The sequence below is a fragment of the Python bivittatus genome, unplaced genomic scaffold (genome assembly GCF_059951505.1).
Source record: "Python bivittatus isolate LINGU-HERP-01145 unplaced genomic scaffold, Pbiv_v1 ctg000980_np1212, whole genome shotgun sequence".
In the NCBI taxonomy this organism is placed as follows: domain Eukaryota; kingdom Metazoa; phylum Chordata; class Lepidosauria; order Squamata; family Pythonidae; genus Python; species Python bivittatus.
In genome coordinates, this window is record NW_028277125.1 from 58,791,775 (window position 1) to 58,812,961 (window position 21,187).

General features: G+C 37.3%; 1 protein-coding gene across 3 annotated transcripts; it reads right to left on the reverse strand.

The window, feature by feature from the left end:
* Positions 1-282: 282 nt before the first annotated feature.
* On the reverse strand, positions 283-21,055 carry IKZF5 (IKAROS family zinc finger 5). 3 transcript variants are annotated; one of them, XM_088132239.1, is made up of 7 exons: positions 20,914-21,055; positions 13,344-13,466; positions 8,515-8,592; positions 8,352-8,402; positions 7,256-7,419; positions 6,916-7,098; positions 283-6,514 (listed from the first exon to the last, which is right to left on the reverse strand). In XM_088132239.1, the coding sequence occupies exons 5-7, from the start codon at positions 7,386-7,388 to the stop codon at positions 5,571-5,573; spliced, it is 1,260 nt and encodes a 419-aa protein (XP_087988365.1). In that variant the 5' UTR covers positions 7,389-7,419; positions 8,352-8,402; positions 8,515-8,592; positions 13,344-13,466; positions 20,914-21,055; the 3' UTR covers positions 283-5,570. The 3 variants fall into 3 exon arrangements, with proteins under 3 accessions (XP_087988365.1, XP_087988363.1, XP_007420844.1); XM_088132237.1 differs by having other exon boundaries at positions 8,352-8,407; XM_007420782.4 differs by lacking the exon at positions 8,352-8,402.
* Positions 21,056-21,187: the final 132 nt, after the last annotated feature.

Genomic DNA, 21,187 nt, shown 5'->3' on the forward strand with positions numbered 1-21,187 from the left:
TGAAAGCTCCCCATGACTTTATCGCCTAAAAGCAACAAAGTACTAGAATAACTTAACAGGTGTCTACTACACTGATTTGTTCATAGTGCCTAATGGACCTTGGTTGACCTCAAACTAAACAAGGTTAGAGATGGTTAATATCTGCATTAAAGTTCACTAAGAAATCCCAGGGTTATAGGTTATACCAGGAAGTTTAAAAAATGCTGAAAGGGGAAGTGATAAACCACTTCCATTATTATTGCCAAGAAACCTACATGTCATCAGATCAGCTTAATGTGAATAAATGTACCTTATCAACATCCTGAGAAAGTAATGTTGTTTTATTTAAAGTATTTTAATTCTATTCTTCATCCAAAAAGGCTTCCAACAGCTTTTTGGTGGATCAAATTAATTGGAAATCCAGATGGGAATATATTCTTGCTTCACCTTTATATCTTACCATATATCAAAGCACAAGATGTACGTTCTGATTTCGGGCAACTCACTTTTCTCACTGCTGTCCTAGATGCCTCACCTTCCTTCTTTTAGTACTGTCTCCAACCAAGTTGGTGACTATTAATGCTATTTATTCTTTTGATATTACTGCACGAAACAAGGATGCAGTATTTTTTTTAAAACCGCATAGATTTTTTTAGCCTGTCCATGCATCATCTGCAATATTTCCTTGTTATTGACATTTTTCATCATGTGTTATCAGTCTTCAATACAATATTCATATCTCTATGCATTCTGTCTTGCTTATATACGCTCAGCCCTTTATATAAAGGCTTCTGTTCTCTTGATTATAACTTGGTCATTGTCTATGCTTCTACTTCATACAAAAGTACTGCAAGATTTAACAGCAAACAATCTGCCAACAGTCTTAAGTTCCAACAGCAAACAAATTTACTTATTTTTCAAAAAGGAGCTGCCACTTGTTCAGTCCTGCTTACTACTTCAATGCTATGTGGCCATTTATTATTGAAAATACAGTCCAGGTACTTATGTTGTTACACTCTGACTTGTTTTCCTGTTAGCATATCTAGTTCAATTATTTCATTATGCCCATCCATCCTTGCTCCTGATTTATTTCAATTCTTAGTTAATGAATTAAAAAGAAATAGGTAACACCCTGTTTTCATTCCATGGGCTCCAATATTTTAAAATACAAAATGCAGAACTAATATTCATAAGCACAGTGAGGTGGAACACACCCAAGCTGTTCATGAGTGAAGCCCTAGGATGGGAGAATACCACCAATGATTTTGTCATTTGCTTCCCCAGTATACTTGGGACCAACTGGCTACTGGTGTTTTCCTGTTAAACGTGCCCTCTTTACCACCTAGCAAAACAGTACAAATAAACAAGTTATCAGTGGACTATAGTAATCTACTTGGCAAATTATATTCTGTATTTACCCATTATTGTAAGTGACCACTGGTAATTATGTAGATAAAACGAGGTAATGTTATTTGAGATAGAGAGGAGGGAGGCAGTGTGGATATATAACAGTACAAATTATGCAAAATAATTATCTTTTGTAGGAAGGTGGTTATATAAAAATATTTTCCAAAACCCAATTTTCATTCTGGCTATAGAAATAGGTTTGTTTCTTTGGAATAGATACTAAATAACTTTTTAGAAATACAAAATGTCATTCAGTGAGAAAAAAATGCTTTGAGACTGAAATAGCTTCCAGCAAGGAATTTGCTGGGTTTTTGGATTTACACAGATGGAAAAAGCTTGGCTAGCACATTTTTTAAAGTTACATTCCTTTGTTGAAGAATTAATAGACTAACAAAACAGAACAAGGCTATGTGCTTCCTGTTCAATACTATAATTAGGTTAATTAGAAACAGCACATTTTGGCTCCTATCACAAAAGAACACACACACTGACAGTTCCATCCAAGTTGAGTGCTTTGAAATCTCATGCAAATATGGCTGTCACTAAAATCAGTGGACTTTAAATATTTAACTTGCCCGAGTTCTTCTCATTGCTTTTGTCAGTTGCATCCCATTCAGTTTTAAATTAGATTTGTATGGCAAATTTCATGAAATTTTTTTCAACCTACTTATCAGTCTTTGCGTTACAGGCAGCAATTCACAATCAATAGTACTGCAAAAGGCATCAGGGAAACTTCAAAATAAGTTGAAGTGTCTCTTGGGCAGTGCTGCCACCTGAATGCCAAATCTGAATTCATTTTAATAAAATGAAAAAAAAATGGTAACAGCATAAAATTTTTTTTAAAATTGCAGCAAAAGCTTGATGCACTAATGTTAAACCCAATCTGTAAATTTCTATGTAGTTATTCTACATTTCATAAGGACCTATTAATGAAGGTACTTCATGTAATGACGATACCTAGACATTGTACAACATAATCAACAGATCATAAGTCTCAGTACCTCAGACTTGTACTGCCTGCTTAGTGGATTCCAGCTGTAACTTAAGTCAATAACTTTGGTCTTTGCATGGCCACACTGGTCCATGCAGAAATCTTTGGAAGCTGTAAAACTAGTGCTAATAGGGATCCAAGACATCTGCAGATCAGCTTTCCCTAAAGAGGTCACCAATAAAGTCTTTCTCATAAGCACCTGTGCACGCACATACTTTTTAATCCTAATTAAAATGGCAGAATATACTGTTTGTGTTTTTAATTAATTTAGAGGTAAATCACAACAATGTTACCTTTCAGGTGCAAGAGGCCTGAAACCTCTTCCAAAATTTAACATGGTAATCCTTCAGTCCTGTTTTACAGAACAAATATAATCCAGAATAGGATTCTGTGACCAAGATCTGCCAATCTACCATGAGCAGTTAGAGATATCCACAATTGTCTCTTTACCTGGGCCTTCAGTCTGTAAATACTGGATATCTTTCTTGTATGTTTTTGCTTTTGTATTTCTGTCTCCTTCAAGCCTGCATGTACAGAGTTTGTTATTATGTACTTTATATTTTGTAAATTGCTTCAAGATATTTCTGAAGAGGAAGTGACACAAAGTTATATTAAAGAGTAATATTAAGTTCCCTTAAACATGCCCTTGTGGGCAAATCCTTGTTGCAATTAGTTGTCCACTTCTTTGCCGGAGACAATGAAAGGTGATTTGCCATAGTATCTTATTAATAAGAAATTATTAATAAATTTCTTATTTAATAAAGAAAATCAGATTTGGCACACAGCTCATTTATGAAAATTTCAAGATGGCCAACTAAAACATTTAACAGCCTTTACTTAGTTGGTAGTCAATTCAGCTCCTCCAGCATTATACTAAAAATTACTTTTTTGCTCCTGTCATGGCAAATCCCAGTCAAACAAAACTTTATGAGTATTTTGTCACTGGCTTCTGAACATATATATCATTGGAAGCTCATTAAACGGAAACTGCTAGAAAGGAACATTAAATAAGTAGATAATTCCAATAATGTGCTGTTTAAAAAACTTGAAAGTATTTAATGAGAGTATTTTACTCAAGTATTAAGCGACTGAATATTATTTGTCATAAAAATATTTACAGGACTTTTGCAAATAAAAGAACTTAAATATACTTGGGATTTTTTTTCCCAAAAGGAATATTCCCCACTGAAGAAATAAGTGAGTCCACTGATTTGCTTTAGGCAGATGGGGTCACCAACAGCTATCCTGCCCAAATTGTAGCTATTTACCAGAGACTCTCTACCTCTCATGGCTTACTGCAGATGGGCAACATCCAAGCTTCTTGAAGTTGCTGAGCCCGTTTCCATCAGCACTGACAGATATGTCCAGTAGCAATGATGCAAATTTCAGTGCAACATCTGGAAGGCTGTACATTGCCTTTTCCTGCTAGGGCCTTTGTGACGTCCTTTTGTGGCAAAGGCATTTTAAACACTCACCACTGATAGTTTCTGTGCTAAACAGCAAAACTTCAAATAAAATCAGGTAATTCTAAAAATGCTCTGACTAGAATGCATGTAAGATTGTCTCCAAGTATATGACAATTTTCTTCCTTACACCCTGTATTCCTTCTTCCAAAGCCTTTCCTCAAGGTCTGGAAAGTCCCATTTTTCAGAGGGGGACTTGTGTAACTCTTGGATATAGTTTTTTATTTTTGTTTTTTTTAATAGAATTTGGGCAGGCATCCATGGCAGCTTAGAAAAGCATCTGTTTTGGCCATCAGAAACAGTCACTAGAGAAATGTTCATCTGCTAAAAGTTCTGAAGATGAAGCTTGTAATCAGACCTTTCTACACATAAAGAGAAGCAGAGATATTAAACAGTTCAATAAATGCACTCTATTATATTTGAAATAGGTTTGTATGTGCATATTTACTTGTTATGCAAGGGATACCAATATAAAGTATATTTTTGTTTCTCATGAAATAAAAAAATATACAATAAAAGTGCATTTCAAAGTGTTTTCTTCTGTATGCTATTAAGGAATTATGTGCTATAAACTAGTATTCTGTAGTTTCTGCTAGCATAATTTGTTTAAAGTGCCTATTCATTTTCCTAGGTATTTTTTTAAAAGACAGAAGTATCATACAACTTATATCCACTGCAGTTCATTATTGTGATTCTCCATATTTGTATCTTGCCTTACCAAGTCCAGAATTTTTAATGAAAACTAAAACAGTCTTGACTATTTTCTGTCAATTGCTGCCTCTATGATTAGAATGCCATTTTCAAAAAGGAAATGTGTTCATGGTTAAAATGACCCACACAAAATCTGAATGGATCATCATAATCACATAACTTTCTTGCTTCATTTCCATTAAAAGACACTGGTGCTCAGAGGGCAAAGGCAAAATAGCACAAACTTCAGCACTTAAAGGCAATGAAAATATTTGTAATGCACTACAAAGCTAGCCAAGATGATTATGGTACATTGTTTTAACACATTATCCATTTTGTTCTAAAGGTTTTTTTCCGCAGTTTTTTAAAAAGTTACAAACATTTAACACTAGGCACTGTTCCCTTGTATTGTTTTTCCCCCCTTAAAGAACAGGATAGTAGCACTGGAAGTTGGATATTTTTGTACTCTTATTTCACATTATTACTTCCACAATGTACTATTACAAAAGGAACATCATTAAACACCTGACTGCAATTACAGGGTTTTGCAGGCAGGGGATTCCAGATTTTCTTGTTGACATTACGTTTGTTGGTAATGCTTATAGAATTTTCTAGTAGTTTAGGGTATGGCCCATTCATACAATCTTATAGCCTCCACGCTGATTGTATTAGGGTAATTTAAGAATAGCAGAATTATTGGGCTATTTTGTGGCATAGGCTAACCTAAGGAACTGTAGCTGTGCTAGAACTGATCCAAGGCTTCATATTATATAAAGTAAATCCACATTTTGTTGCTCTAACAAACCTTTTTAGAAGGTATATTTGCACTGTAGGCCTCATTTTTGTTTTAAGAGCTCAGTGTGAACAATACCACCATGACTAGCAAGCATATCATCAGCAAATTGTGACAATATAAGTTGTTTGCCTCCAACATTAAATTGTTATCTGAATTCCTCAAAAGGCAACCTCCCAATTGTGTAAGAGACAGATAGAAATGTGTTTAAACAAATAAATAAAAGCACAGTGTACATTAAATTCAGTCAATGCTGGCTATGTTGGCCTCTGGCAAAGTGGCAAGCAAAGTCATACTTGTTTTTACATTTGCAACCACAGATGTTGCATTGGAAAGGGTTCTCAAATCCGTGGCATCCCATATGAATAGTATACAGGATATTGTCAGCAAAATACATATCACAGTGCTGGCAGTGATGCAGAAGCTGAGGATCTTGAACTGGAAGAGTTGGTGCTGGAGTACTTGGTTGACTGTTACTGATACTTGGGGTGCTGGCCTGAGCACTGTGGTCACTACTAGGGCCTGCCACAGGACTATAATTTCTTTGTGAATGTACAGGACGAGGATCTGGACTTGTAGGAGATGAGCTCTGGGGAATACTGGTTGATACAGCTGGAACAGAAGTTGGTGCAGCAGGCTGCTGCATCATAAAAGGCTTTTCATCTTGACATGGTACAACATCAGGAGAAGGTGGGTTCTGATTTTCAGGGGGCAGACTAGACAACTGTCCTGCTAAAGTAGATAGCTGATTTAAAGGGTTATCTATCATAAGGTCTTGTGAATCTCTCGGCAATCCACTGGTCTCTGTTGGTTTTGTTATACTTTCATATGCTTCAGCCTGAATATTTGGGATTTCATGAGTGAAATCATTAAGGTAGTCTGGCTTCTGAACCACCATGGAAGGTGGACTTAAGTTAATTAGTGCTCTTCGGCTATACCCCAAGTTACTGGTCTTCTTTTGCAAAACACCCCACATCTTCTTGCTACTAAGGGAAGGTCTTGTACCCTTTATTGGCACCATTTTATGTTTGCGTCTCCGGTGGTGAGACAGGTTGCTTCTGTCACTACAGCGGAAGGAACACAATTCACATTTATAAGGTTTTTCACCAGTATGAGACCGCATATGAGCTTCCAGGTGACGTTCATAGGCTGATGCAAAGGGACATAGGTGGCATCTATGTGGTTTTTCACCTGGAGAAACACAAGTAAAGCTTTATTTTGATCATTTTTTTGTGGTAACAGCACCCTGGCAAAGCAAAGGAAGAAAAGTGAGCAACAAATAAATCACTGGTTGAAAGAAGGTATTGCAACAAACTTGTTAAGATAAGCAGTTAAGAAACTTAGCAATTACAAGAACCAATTAGATCCAAAATCTAAACTGCATTCTTATTTCTAGAATAAATGAAATACTTAAGAAGCTTGCCACATAAGATATATAATATGACCTGTTTTTCTTGGCTTAACTTGCATATGAATTTTAAGCATTTGTTGGAAAATATAAAATGGAAATAATTAATACATAGCTCACATTTTATGTAATAAAGATGTATACCACCACCACAGAAACATAAAATCTGCAGATACAATGATACCTGTGTGGATTCTGATATGTTCTATGAGTCGTGCTGTTCCTTTGCTGGCATAGTTACAATATCGACATTTTAATTTTCCATCAAAAGTTCTTTCAAAACCGTCTACTAACACTCCTGAGTTTTCATCCAGTGGAACTTCAACTGAAGGATGATCTAATCCATTCTGATCACCTTCTGTCCCTGCTATATATAATAAAAGAAAGACACATCAAGCTTCTTACTGAGTTTTGTAAACATTCAACGTGTTACAGGAAAGAATAAAAAGGAATATTTCTTAAACATTATGCCTCTTTTCATTTATACAGTTACATGAAAGTTCAGCTGCACTATGTTAACCTACCTCCTTGAAGAGTCTCTGCTTCTTTGTCCCCAGTAACAGAGCCTGAAATCATGTTCACATGGTGGGTCTGTTGAGTTAGGTATTCCTGAAAATCTTTTACAAAATCCAGAGGTTCTGGTTTCTTTTCACCCATAGTCACACTACAACTTCACAATGTTGCAAACCTAAAACATAAAATCAAGTTAAAATTTACAACAAAATTGTTTCCAGCTTTTAGTACAGTAATTTGTTGCTAAAATATCATTCTAACTTACACAATAAAAAAGGAAGGCAATCTGTTATGCATAGGTATCATGCATGTATATACCTTCCTTGTTGCTTTTTCTACAACATTTTAATTTGAAAAAAAACAACCACCACCAAATGAAAAGCTAACATGTTGAAAGGCAACGTGTCACTCTCTAGCACCATTTTTATTCTCAGTAATCCCTCTGAGTAAATAAAAACTAAACAAATGGTGGCACTCCAGTAATTTGTTTGGACATGTACCCATTTAACCAGTTTAAAAAGAGACAGGTAAACTGGGATAGTAAAGAGCATGCTACAAGACTAAAGCTGTGGAACAACTTTGCCTTCTGGTAAACAGACTTTTTCTAAGTGGGCCAGCTATAATGGCAGCCATCTTATGAATAAACAAGTTCCACTGGCTGCTACTTGGTGAGGACACATATTACTGTACTCTCAAAATTCCAAACATGTTCTCCAGCCCAAATAAACTGCCTAGCCCAACAGAAATTGGCTGGGTTTACACAGCAGAAGCCAGTTTGGCAACAGTGATTCACTGAAAACTAAAATTGCTTAACTACAAGCTAAGTCACAATAAAAAGTAATCTTCTCATGGCTTAGTGTAGTACATGAAACCAGAGATTATCACTGGCTGAGGCTGTTTGTATTAGAACTTTATAAAATCATTTACTCTGTTTCTTCCACACAAAGCAGTTTGCAATGACTGAAGTCACATATATGTGTTTTATGATTACATGAGAGTTACTACAAAATTATTAAACATTCCTTGAGCATTAAAAAAATACATTGCAATGTACCAAATATGCATTCAATTTCATTAAACTGGTTTCTTAAAACAAGAGTGAGGAACCTTTGGCTCTCCCGAAGGTGCTGAACTAGAAGGGCTGCAAATTGCCTACTTCTGTGCTATGAAAAAAGAAACCAATGATCACAATTAAAATGGGTGTACGTGGTTTTAAAGGCAAGATCTCTAAAATGACAATTTTCTTAGAACATAATTAGAAATATCGTACCTGAATTTGTTATGTTGAAAACATTGTGAATTCTTCAAGATATCTTACAAGACATAAAGCAGCTGTGTCCCACTTTTCCTAACAGCAAAAACAAAAAATTCAACAAGTACATATTAGCTAAATTAGCACATCTATTCTTCTAACAAAGGTAGTTCAATAGCCATAACACACTGTAGCACATCAAAATTACAGAAAGTAGAAATAAACTACCTACATCATATTTTTCAAGTTAATTAATACCTATGCAATTTCATCAAAATATGCAAATCAACCTAACCACCACCAACAGAAAGATCACAATCCACAGAAAGGGTAAGCTTCCCTTACATCAAAGGAATCTCACAGATCATTAATAGGTTACTGCAATCATTTGGAATAATTATGATGTATAAACCAATCAAGTCCCCGCAAAGCATACTAAGCAAACCCAAAAACCCTGTACCAAAGGAAGATAAAACAGGAGTCATCTACAAAATAAAATGCAAAGACTGCAAACAAAACTATATTGGACGAAAAGGCAAAAGACTAGAAAAACATATCCACAAATTCTAACTAGCCACCAAAAGGTATGACTTGGCTTTCTTAATCATGCTCCTGAGAGGTAACTTTTGCTTGGAAACAGCAGAACTCTTAGAACAAGCCAGACTGAAAAATGCAAGACAGTTTTTAGAAGCAGGTCACTCCAATCCAGCAACAGACATAAAGGATGAAACTCTAGTTATGGACCTGTCAAAAAATTCAATCAAAGACCAACACTAGCAGGCCAACTCAATCTAACAACAATCCTTCCCATCACACAGCAATCAGTCAGCACCTACACAAACTAGAGTCATCTCCTTATCACCAAATATAATTACAATTCAACAACCACACACACGCACACACAAAAAGAATGCCATCCTCCCAACAAGCTGTCCCTTCACATAGCTATCAACGCAGGAAGCAACCAACATACAAATAAGACAGAATACCTTATCAGTTAAATAAATAATCTACCAACAAGGCATCACTTGCAAAACAACATCCGCCCACCAGACCTTCCTATTCTATCCAAGTACATGCAAAGCAGGCAAGACAGAAAGATATATAACCTCAGCCAGCCAATGAACCTTTCTTATCCAAAATTTCAGGGCTGATGATGTTACCTAGTAGGGTAATGAAACATCTACAACCCTAGAACAAAGCTTGGAAACTGCAACAATTCACCATGCCAGAACTGAATTATATGTATTTGTATTACAAATTTTGTCTTGTCAGATTTCTGCTTCAAGTTGATCCTGTGTTTTGCTATCTTCTTAAAACTTCACTATTACCTCATATTATGCTCTCTCAGCCTCTTCAGTTCTTCCCTTTTCCAAATTTGCTTCTTCCTCAGCTGTTTCAATAGACTATCTTGTTCTGCTTCAACAGTCCCCAATAGTTACCTGCAATGACTAAGTCTAATCTTTAAGCTGCCTTTTCATAGAATCATGCTTAGAACAGCTACAACTGATTTAATCCCAATACAAAGAAACAAAATTAAACACTACAAAGCAGATACTTTTAAATACAGTTCCTCACATAATGTTTTTTATTTAGTTTTGCAAAGCTTTCATTGGTGGTATACTCAATTATGGCTAAAGTTGTTTTTTGTTAAACGTCAATTTTATGCAACACGTTTGAATCCACAAAAGATTTATATCCCAGTTACAAATTTTAAAACTTAAATATTTATCAAAGATCATTTGTTGACATGCTCCATTGTTTTAGTACTACTGGCTTACCTAGGGAGGAAAAAAATTAATTTACAGCATTCTGCAGTGAACGTCCTACAGGGTATAAAGATTTATCAGCTGCAATGCTGGACCCAATAGGGGCTCATCTAAACAAGTATTCTGCTTATAAACTGACCAGACTTCTTAATAAACAACAGAAATACTACACAACCAAGAAACTGATTACAGTTATCAGATGGAAACAAATGTGAAATGGTCACTATTAGGGGAGTGTAAAACTTTTTAAATTTGAAACATTTCACATTCAAATTGTCCCATGTGAATGTGATTCAAAACAGCTGTTTCAACTCAAACCAGGAACACTTTACACTCAAAATGTTTTGCATACCTCTAATCCTTACACTGTTGGGGTATTTTTGGTTGATTTTTTGTTTTGTTTTTTGAAGTTTCATTTTTAGCTTAATAGGCTATATACACATGCATTTGCAACCATAGGTTTTAACAAAATTTGTATAAAATTACAACAATCCAATCAGTTCAAGGTTGAGCCCTAGGCCCCTGTAATGTGGAGTGCCTCAGCGCTTGAGCCTTTCACCTCTCCTTTTCAACATCTACATGAAACTGCTGGAGGAGGTCATCCATTGGTATGGGCATGCGGTATCATCTAGTCATCTGGTATTATCAGTAAGCTAATGATACCCAGTTATGTATCTCCACCTTTAGCTGGACAGGTGATGCTGTGGCAGTGCTGGCCGAGTGCCTGGAGGCTGTAAGAGTCCGGATGGAGAGGAACCAGCTTCAACTCAACACTGGCAAGACAGAGAGGCTCTGAGTTTTTGGCCCCCCAGGCACAGATGATATTTCATTTCTGACTCTGGATGGGGTGGCACTCTCCTAGACTGAGTTAGTACACAATTTGGGGGTCCTCCTAGACTCACAGCTCCTGCTCAAGGAACAGGTGGCAGCCATGGCTAGGGGGCCTTTGCACAGATTCATCTGGTGTGTCAGTTGTGCCCCTTCCTGGACCAGGAGGCCTTGCTTATGCTCACTCATGCCTTGGTCACCTCCCATTTGGATTACTGCAATGTGTTGTACATGGGGCTGCCCTTGAAGACCACCCAGAAGCTACAACTGGTCCAGAATGCGGTGGAGACACAGTAATGGGTATGTAACAGTACCCATGTAACATCTGTGTTGCGCGAGCTGCATACGGATGCAATTCAAAATGCTGGTTATTACCTTTAAAGCCCTATATGACACCTATTAGCTGCAGGGCCCCCTCTCCCTAAGGACATCTACCCATCCCACCAGATCAGATAGGGTGGGCACTCTCCTAGTCCCTTCCTTTAAACACTGCCATCTTATGGGATCTAGGAAGTGTGCCTTTTCCATGGCAGCCCCTGCCCTATGGAACACCCTTCCCCGGGAAGTTCGGCAGGCTTCTATCTTCCTAGCCTTCTGAAAAGCACTTAAGGCCTGGCTTTCCCCCCAAGCATTGAGATAGGATGAGGTAGATGAGAGAATTTAACAATGGACTACATGTGGAAGTTAACTAAGTGTACCAGGTTTTTAATGTTTATGGTTTTAATGGATATATGTATTATGGTGTTTTATTATTGATGTTGTTTTGTTAGCTGAAAGCTGCCCAGAGTTCAATATAAGATGGGCAGCTATATAAATGTTTTAAATAAATAAATGCTTTTAATGCTTCCAATTAGTGTCAATAGAAAATTACCTTTTAATAGGCTAAGAAAGAAAATTAATTCTCTATTTATTTTGTCTACACAATTTCATAAGCCTCTATTATGATTCCTTTTCACTCTTTAAGTGTGAGTTTTGCTGAGTTACTTAGGGTTAATAACAAGTAACTGCTTGAAGGACAGTAAAAAGGTTACTTTTCAGATGTGACTTTTGTTGAAAGCCAAGTTTGTAAGTTTTTTCTTTAATATTATATTCAAAGTCCAGATTTCATAAGTAAGTTATTCATTTATTATTGACATACAGTACCTGAAAATATTCTGAAAACCTCTTCCCAAACAGAAAGATAATCTGCTATATCTTTGTATTTGCTATAAAGTCAAGTCTGTTTTTAGAAAGTGTTCACACCTTCTGAAATAATATGGATGTTAATTACTGTTTAAGAGTTACATCACTACAGCTGTCTCCAAGTTCTCTGGAAGCACTTTGGGCAAGTGCTAAAGAAACTCAAGTAAGACTTGCTTTTTATTTCTTACTCAAAGATAATCTTTAAATGCATTTGAACTTCAAATCTGCACAAACTGTACACCCAAGAGTGAACCATGTTGAAGTTTTAAAAAAGGTCTTACTGTGCTAAATCTATTATGTAGGTGTAGTATTGAGATACATGTTTAAACTCTTTGAGTTTCACTGGCAATTACTTAGGGTTAATAACAGATAACTGAAGGACAGCAAAAAAGGTACCTAGTAAACTCAAAATTGTAATGAACATGGGTAAAGCTAACAAATTCTGAGAGAGAATCCCACTCAGCTAATCTCCTCTACCTTTCAACTACTTTCTTCTACTAATGGTCAAAATTCCCATCTCCTAACCCTTTTTCTCTCTCTAACTTACTGCAACATTTTACTTGCCAAGTAGTCTCCTAATATATACCTCATGATACTACAGTGATATCTGAAGATCCTCAAAAACTACTCAAGCTCTTTTTCTTTTAGTTGTTGTTGCCTATTTTGTTTGTCTATCTTCCTTTTTCAACATGCACAAACAATAATAAGTAACAATACAGTGGAGACCTTAGTACTATGTATTCAGCTGAAGATAGAAACCTTTAATGTACACCAAATATTTTGATGTAATTTTCAGTTGTTATTAATGCTATATTTAGCTTTAGATGTAAAATTTAAATAATCTTATGCTTATTAACATCAACATTTCAAATCATAGTTAATACTGATATAAATCTTTTCTTTTTTTCTATCTTTAAAGGTTTAAATTATCTAAACATTAGAGTGTTAATAATCTCTAGTCAATATTGCATATATACCACTGTATTGAATATATTATATTATTTATATCTTATAACAATATAATAAAACAAATAAAAATAAAAAATTACTTAATGGTATGTTAATTACCTTAATTACTTTTGTCCGAATCAGTTTCAAGTCATTGACACAGGCATCAAAAATCCACTCCTGAGATTTATGTTCCATCATACTTGGAAATACATTTTTCTGATTAAAGCCTCTACAATCAGCCTATAAGAAAATGAAACCAGGACATATATTTTCATTAAAAGTGACATCTGCTTTATGTAGTTTGACAGAAGGATATCTTGTATGTTTATATAGTTAAGTCTTTAATATTATTTATGATCTGTTTACTGTAGTCTCAGAAAGAGGAAACTTTCCATATGTACAACTACTCTAGAAGAAACACGAATTCATTCCAATACTGTATATCTCTTGACTCTCATACCTTCTGGGAACCACTACTAGCTCAGTCTCAACAGTGACAGTGGAGGAAAGAGCAATGCTTCCCTAGAAACATTCCTTCCTCAACCTCACCGGACTACTGGAAATAAAGTAGATAATATCTGGGTCAGATGTTGGTTATAATATTAAGAGAGTGACCCTAACTAATTCAAAAGGAAAAGAGTAGCAAACCAACACTCTGATTTTCAGATTAAGGGCAGGCATTTGAGTGATAAATATTGTTAAATATATTTTTTTTTCAAGCATTAAATTTGAGATGCTTGTCATCAGGTCTAATACTAACTACCAAAAAAAAAAAAAATTAGAAAACTAATTCTTTTCAACAACAGTTAATTCGATTTTTTATTATATTTTTACTCATTCTTCTCCAAAGCAGTTCATATTGGTAACAGTCCTCTTTGCTCTCCATTTTATCTTAGCATGAAATAGGTTAGGCCAAGTGACTGATGGCTCAATATCATTACATGAGATTAAAAGTTGAGTAAGGATTTGATTCTGGATCTTCCTGATTATCCTTTGACACATCCTTGCTTAGCCATAGCACTGTTTCTTATGATTTTTTCTGTGTTAGATGCTAATAGTTATTGCAGATAGCTAGTAGAAAATATGTGTTATGATCCTTAAATTGCACCCAGCAATGACACTGTAACTGAACAAACTGCCCTCTTCATAGTACCTTTCTTGAAATAATTCAAATAATAGCTCATCTGATAATGAGGACAACTATCGGAACTCACACATGGAGAGTCACGTGAATGCCCCTCAATAATAATTATGGTATTTAAGCTTCAAGAACTTCATACAATTACAGATATTTCTTATCAAAGATGAGGCACATAAAGTTTGTGATCCTTGAACCAGAATGTAGCCCAAGAACACCAAGGGCTGATAAAAGTATGTTGCATACCTGATTTTAGCCTAACCCCCCTAATAATCCCAAAACAGAAAGAAGTGAAAATGTTATGTGTAAGAAGCATGCATGTAAATGGATGTTTCCTCTCCCTCCCTGCTACTTCACTCCTCACAAGCACTGTCAATTCCTGAGACTTTAAGGTGTTGCACAGACACCAATGCAACTCTACAGTACTTCTGATGAAACTCTCTGTTGCCCAGGAAATGGATTACCATAGTCCAGTGTCATTTTCAAAAATACCGCTTTTTCAAATTATCCATTAATAAAAACGTTTGCCTGTTTTCTTTCCATTATCATCAGCCTCCTAAAGTTTTACTTAGATGGAAATAGCAGGAAGAAAATTATTATTTGTTAAGCTCACAAAAACCCCTATCACTTCATCCTGGGTTTATGCAAGCAGAACAGAAAGGAGGGCAAGTGCTTTCCTGCCTTTCTTCAGCTTCTATTTCTTAAAACCATTTTTTTCCCCTCTACAGCCAATCTGGGATGTTGGTGCAAGGAGGGAGCGGGCTGATGTATGCCATCTATAGAAATGGTATTCATTCCCACTTTCCATGTTGGAATATATCTTCCAATCCAGATTCTCCCATGAGCTGTACATAAAATGTCCCTAATAGATCTTCTGCATCTCCTAATGTTAGAAAGCCATAAACTGAAGGGATTTCCACAGGAACTGGATTTCTCTCTCTACCCTGGAACAGGTAAATCCAGGCTACCATATTTAATCCACACACCCACAAAAAAACTCTCTATATGATAATAAGATTGCAGTCTAAATGTAGTGTATCATAAACTTAGCGATGTGACAAGAAGAAGTCATGCACAGAAACCTCAAGAGCTTAATATTACCATTTTGGTGAAATTACCTACAAGGTCTAGGATGGCTATGCCTCAATATTCACTAACAGCAACTTTTAAAACCACCACTGCAGCTGGGTGGCCACACCTAACTAATTTTGGCTGGTCTAAAAAAACTTAGTAGTACTTGGATGGGAGATTATCAAGAAAAACTAAGGTTGTAGGCTATGAAAGAAAAATACTGAGGTGGTTTGGTCATATAGAATGAATTAATCAGTTGCTAATCAAATGTATGAAGGAAAACTGAACAGCTGAGAGAAGGGGGAAGACCAAGAAAATCATGGTTGAATGGAACTGATGAGATCCTTAAGGAGAGAGAGAGGCAAGAAGTTTAAAGAACAAAAGGCAATATATGAAGTGATTAAGGATATGACGGAAGCAAGGATAGAAATGTTTGGAGAGGTACAATAATGATGTTGGGGTAAACTAGTTTTAGTTATTTTCTTTTTCTGAGCTCATGTCTTTAATTTCTTTGGCCTACAATATTTTACTACTTTTCTACACTCCGCACATGTGCTTATTCTGAAATGGAATAGTGTGATGTGTATGTATGTAAATTGTCTTAAATATGGCAAATATTATAATACAGCAAAGTGACAAATTTTAATACAGAATTGGAATTAAGTTAAATATACAATTAGGAAGTGCTCCGAAGTAGTATAAATCCAGTATTCTCCAGTAATAACATTCTTTACATAATGCAGAAAATCTATAATATTAATATGAACTATCCCCTGCAATAATTTTCCATGGGGAGATGGTGATGGTAGTCTTTTTTTCATTTCATTTTAGTGGGAAAATTCAAGTTCAACAATACTGTATACAAAAACAAGCAATCTAGGTTCTGGGCTGAACATATGTTTCTTTTTTTAATCCTGATGTTTCTATAACTGAATGCTCTATTCTTTGTAGGAAAGACATAATAATTTAATGCTCATGTCCCCACAATTTGAGATTTGTCTAAGCTTGTCCATATAAGTCTATGTTTATGACATCTTATTGTTAGATGGTAATTTTTTTTTGGCTAAAAAAATTAATCAAAATTAAAATGGAGATAACCAGATAAAAGAAACACAACATGCAAAACTCTATACACAAGAAACACCATTAAAGTGTTTTGGGAAGAAAGACCATCTTTTTATCCTTCATGATCACGTGCATGATGCCTTATTCACAGTAAATGACTTTTATTCCTAGAGAAAAGGAATAAGCAAGCTACCTCATCCCTGCTTCAAATTAAATTCCAATATCCAGTTAGGAAATGCTCCTACATCTCTGATTCCATTAAATAAGTTTAATTTCTTATTTATAGGCCAAAGTGGCACTTAAAAACAATAAACAGAGGCAGGAAATCACATTATGATTATAGTAAGCGTTCAATTCCTCCTTATAATTTTCACTGGACAGAGGACATTGTATTGATTAAGGTTGTATAAATCATTTGGATAATTCTCTCATTTAAATGACGGTCCCCTGGAAGTATTTTCTATGCATGCTCAGAAAAGCTGGGAAAGCCCTGAAGTGCCCAGGGCACGAAAATATCTTAATGCCTCAAGGAGAACTGCAATAGTCAAAGTACCACTCCAAATGACTTGCCCAGTGGAGTCCTTGGGGTTCTCTGAGCTTGGTTGTTTTCTTGTAAATGTTTCGTTATCCAGCTAGGTAACATCTTCAGTGCTAGAATGGAATGGGGTTTGCTCTCTGTTTATATACAGTGGCATGCCCTGCGAGTGTTGTTGGGGGGTGGGGGTTTTGTTTTGTTTTTTCCTCTGGTAGTTCCTTGATTAGGGTATTGTTTACTGGTTGATTGTATGTCTGGTGATAATCTTGGTGTTAATCTGTGCTTATCTAGGTGATGATTGCTGGTGAGGAGATGTTCTGGTCTTTTGTTTTCCTTTTTATTGTCTCTTTTGAATAGTATGTAGATGTTGTTTATCTCTATGTGCCTGTTGATGGCTGCCTTGTCTGAATACCAAGCTTCCAGGAATTCCCTCCCTCCCTCCCTGGTTAAGTCTGTCCATGTGTTGTGAGATTGTGACTTTTTATTGTGTCTTCTGACTGCTAGTTGGTGTTCATGGCTTTTGAGGGCTGCTGTGTCCTAAGGAAGGATCAAACCATCATCATCCTCCCAGCAGACAAAGGCTGAACCACAGGTATAATGGATAAATCACAATACTTCCAAAAAGCCAAAAAATTATTAGAGGACAAAGAAACCTACACCCCAGTTAATACCAACCCAATACAGAAACTAGACAACCTAACCAAGAAAGGCCAGATCACAGAAGAACAGTGGTGGACAAAAATCAATGGACCCATCCTCCCACGTTTCTATGGTCAGCCAAAAATACACAAGCCTGACATACTGCTTCTACCAATTGTATCTTCACTATGGACAAGACAGCAAAAGAACTGACAAAAAAGCTTGGACATCTCACAGAGAAGAGTGAATATTCTATCAACTCCTCACTACAGTGCCTCCAGAAAATCAAAGTTGTATGCATAGATGAAGATGAAATTATGGTCTCACTTGATGGCACAGCAATCTTTACATCCATAAACCCAGAACTAGTGAAAGAATCCATATCAGCAATACTACACAACATACCCTACCTAACCAAATACACCCAGATCGAAATACCCAGAATCATGGACCTCTGTCTCACTATCTATTTTAAGTTTGATGGACAAATATACCAACAAATCAGAGGCACACCCATGGGATCACCACTATCAGGACTCATAGCAGAGACTGTAATGAAACTATAGCACTTCCACACATACAACCTAAAGAATGGATCCGGTAGGTAGATGACAACTTTGTTATAATAAAAAAGGAACAACTAGAGAAGACACATGAAACTATCAACAACCTCTGCAAAAGAGTAAAATTCACCAGAGAGGAAGAAAACAACAACATGCTACCCTTACTGGATATCCTCATCAGCAGAGGAAATAACAGCAAATTAGAAACCCAAGTCTATCGGAAGACAACCCACACCAATCAAGTACTCCATTACCAAAGTAACAACCAAGCCTCCCACAAGAGAAGCTGTGTAAGAACATTATTCAAATGAGCACAAATGCATTGCAGCAACCCAGAACAGCAGAAAAAGGAAACAGACCACCTATACAACATCTTCCAACAAAATGGATATCCACGCAACTTTATCAAAAAGTGCCCGGCCACTCAACCTACAACAACACAACCAACACAAGCTATAAAAAGGATAACACTGCCATACATCAGAAACGTCTCAGAAACTACCAACAGACTATTACAACCACATGGCATCTCTGTAGCACACAAACCAACTAAAGCCCTCCAAAACATCTTAAGCAAACCAAAAGACCCAGTAGCCCAAGAATAAAAAACAGGAGTCATTTACAACATACAGTGTAAGGACTGTAACAACCACTATGTAGGACAGACAGGCAGAAGCCTAGCAGAGTACATCCATGAACACCAACTAGCAGTCAGAAGACATGATGAAAGCTCCTTAATCTCACAACACATGGACAGACTTAACCATAGTTTCAACTGGGAAACTGTCAGCATCTTAGACCAAACTAAATCCAAAAATGCGAGGGAATTCCTGGAAGCTTAGTATTCAGACAAGGCAGCCATCAACAGGCACATAGAGATAAACAACATCTACATACTATTCAAAAGAGACAATAAAAAGGAAAACAAAAGACCAGAACATCTCCTCACTAGCAATCATCACCTAGATAAGCACAGATTAACACCAAGATTATCACCAGACATACAATCAACCAGTAAACAATACCCTAATCAAGGAACTACCAGAGGAAAAAACAAAACAAAACCCCCACCCCCCAACAACACTCGCAGGGCATGCCACTGTATATAAACAGAGAGCAAACCCCATTCCATTCTAGCACTGAAGATGTTACCTAGCTGGATAACGAAACATTTACAAGAAAACAACCAAGCTCAGAGAACCCCAAGGACTCCACCATTCAACCCGGAGCTACACATATTCTCCTCTACTGATTTGCACAGCCCTAATAACTGTCATTCTTACCCTTATTGGTGACACTTAGCCCAGTTCCCTCAACAAAGCTTGAAAAGATATGAAACTGAAGAACCTTCTGCAGCTTCACTCCTTAGATCGATCAGTAATGTAGAGTGACGCAGTATGAATTATGCACAACCCTGTTAGAAAAGAACACTTCATTTGCCAGCACCCATTCAGTTACTTTGCCTGTGTAATTCTATGCAGTTATGGGTACTGTCACTTTCATATAATTACTGTACATAAAAGCTGGGGAGACAGTATGGGGGGTCAGTAGGCAGTTGGAATAGAACACAGATTTTTCACTCACCAGAACTCCAAAGGCCTGGTCTATGGTTTGCTTAGTCTCTGGCCTTCCTTTCTTCAGGCCCACACAAAAACTGGCTTGCTGCTTTTCTACCTTACTCTACTCTACAAACATTTATTTGCTAAACTTCCTATTTCTTCTATTCTCATTGCTAAGATCACCACATACTTTCCCTTTTGGCTTAGCTCCCAACTAGACTATGTGTTGAGTACAAAGCTACATGGTGTTCTCTACCAACATTTCAAAGGCTGAGTATTCAGCTGAAGTGCATATTCTCCATCATTCTTCTTTATCCCCCTTTCCCACTCTGCAAAAGTGAATTTTCAGCCAATCCTTTTACCACTGTGGCTTCATATACCTTTTTAGTTCCCATTTCCTACTGACAAGCCATTTACACAGGCCCTTTTTCTTGGATCACCAGACCTTCACTTTCACACACACATTTTAATCACCTCAGACACACCACGCACTCCTTTCTATTAACACAAATTGGAGACGTTCCTGCACTCCTTGCAGAGCCTGGAGAGCCACGGCAGCGCGAGAAGAAAAGGAAAAGCATTCCTGGGAGCCTCCTCAACGTTTGCTACTCTCCAGGATTTAAGTTTTGGCAGCAGCAGACTTGCCCCCTCCAAAGTTGGGCACTTTCTCCCTCGGCTCCCAGGAATGCAGTCCTGGGATGGTCACCCGGGCGCCGAGGTTCAACAGAGAATGGGAGGGCCTGCCTTACAGCTGAAGGGAAAGGGACCTTCAGCTTTCCTCGCTTCAGGGGCTCGACGAGCTGCCGAGATTCTCTTTTGCGCGACGAGGCGATGCAAGCTTCCGTAGCTGGCCGCTTTCCTCCCGGACCCCTTTAAAAGCCACACTCCAAACTCATCCCGGGAGCAGCAGCGTCCTTTGCCCACGGATGTAAGAGACTCTACAAGGCGCCTCCCGGACACGAGCCTTTTGCCCTTGACTTGCTACCTGCCCGCCAGCCGCAAGAAGGTAGGTTGTGCTAATGCCTCTCCCACGCTCTGAAATTCACCAGTGGCAGAGAACGAGGGAGGAAAGAAAAGTCCCGGAACAAGGAGCACGACACAGCCTTCCCTGACTCACCGCCGCTGCACTTTGCAGCCACCTGGGCCCTCAACTCCCGTCGCTACCGCCTCCATGTTTGTTGTGTCTCCCGGAGCTAAACGTAACCCATCGCTTCTCCTTAACGAAGTCCCGCGAGAGTTCGGTGCGACGCGTGCCCCGCTCGGCAGGGAAAGGTCTTGCAGAAGGATATTCCCAAAGAGTTCACTTGCTTCATGATTGTTATAAAAGTTTCCGGTTCTCAAGCGCAGATAGTGCTCCGGAGAGTGCGGGAGAAGAACGGAATAACCAGCCA

Coding starts and splice junctions, on each gene's coding strand:
- IKZF5 (XM_007420782.4), bottom strand. CDS start 7,388: ATGGGTGAAAAGAAACCAGAACCTCTGGATTTTGTAAAAGATTTTCAG. Junction 7,099..7,255: donor AGCAGAGACTCTTCAAGGAG/GTAGGTTAACAT, acceptor TATTATATATAG/CAGGGACAGAAGGTGATCAG. Junction 6,515..6,915: donor ACATATCAGAATCCACACAG/GTATCATTGTAT, acceptor GTGTTTCTCCAG/GTGAAAAACCACATAGATGC.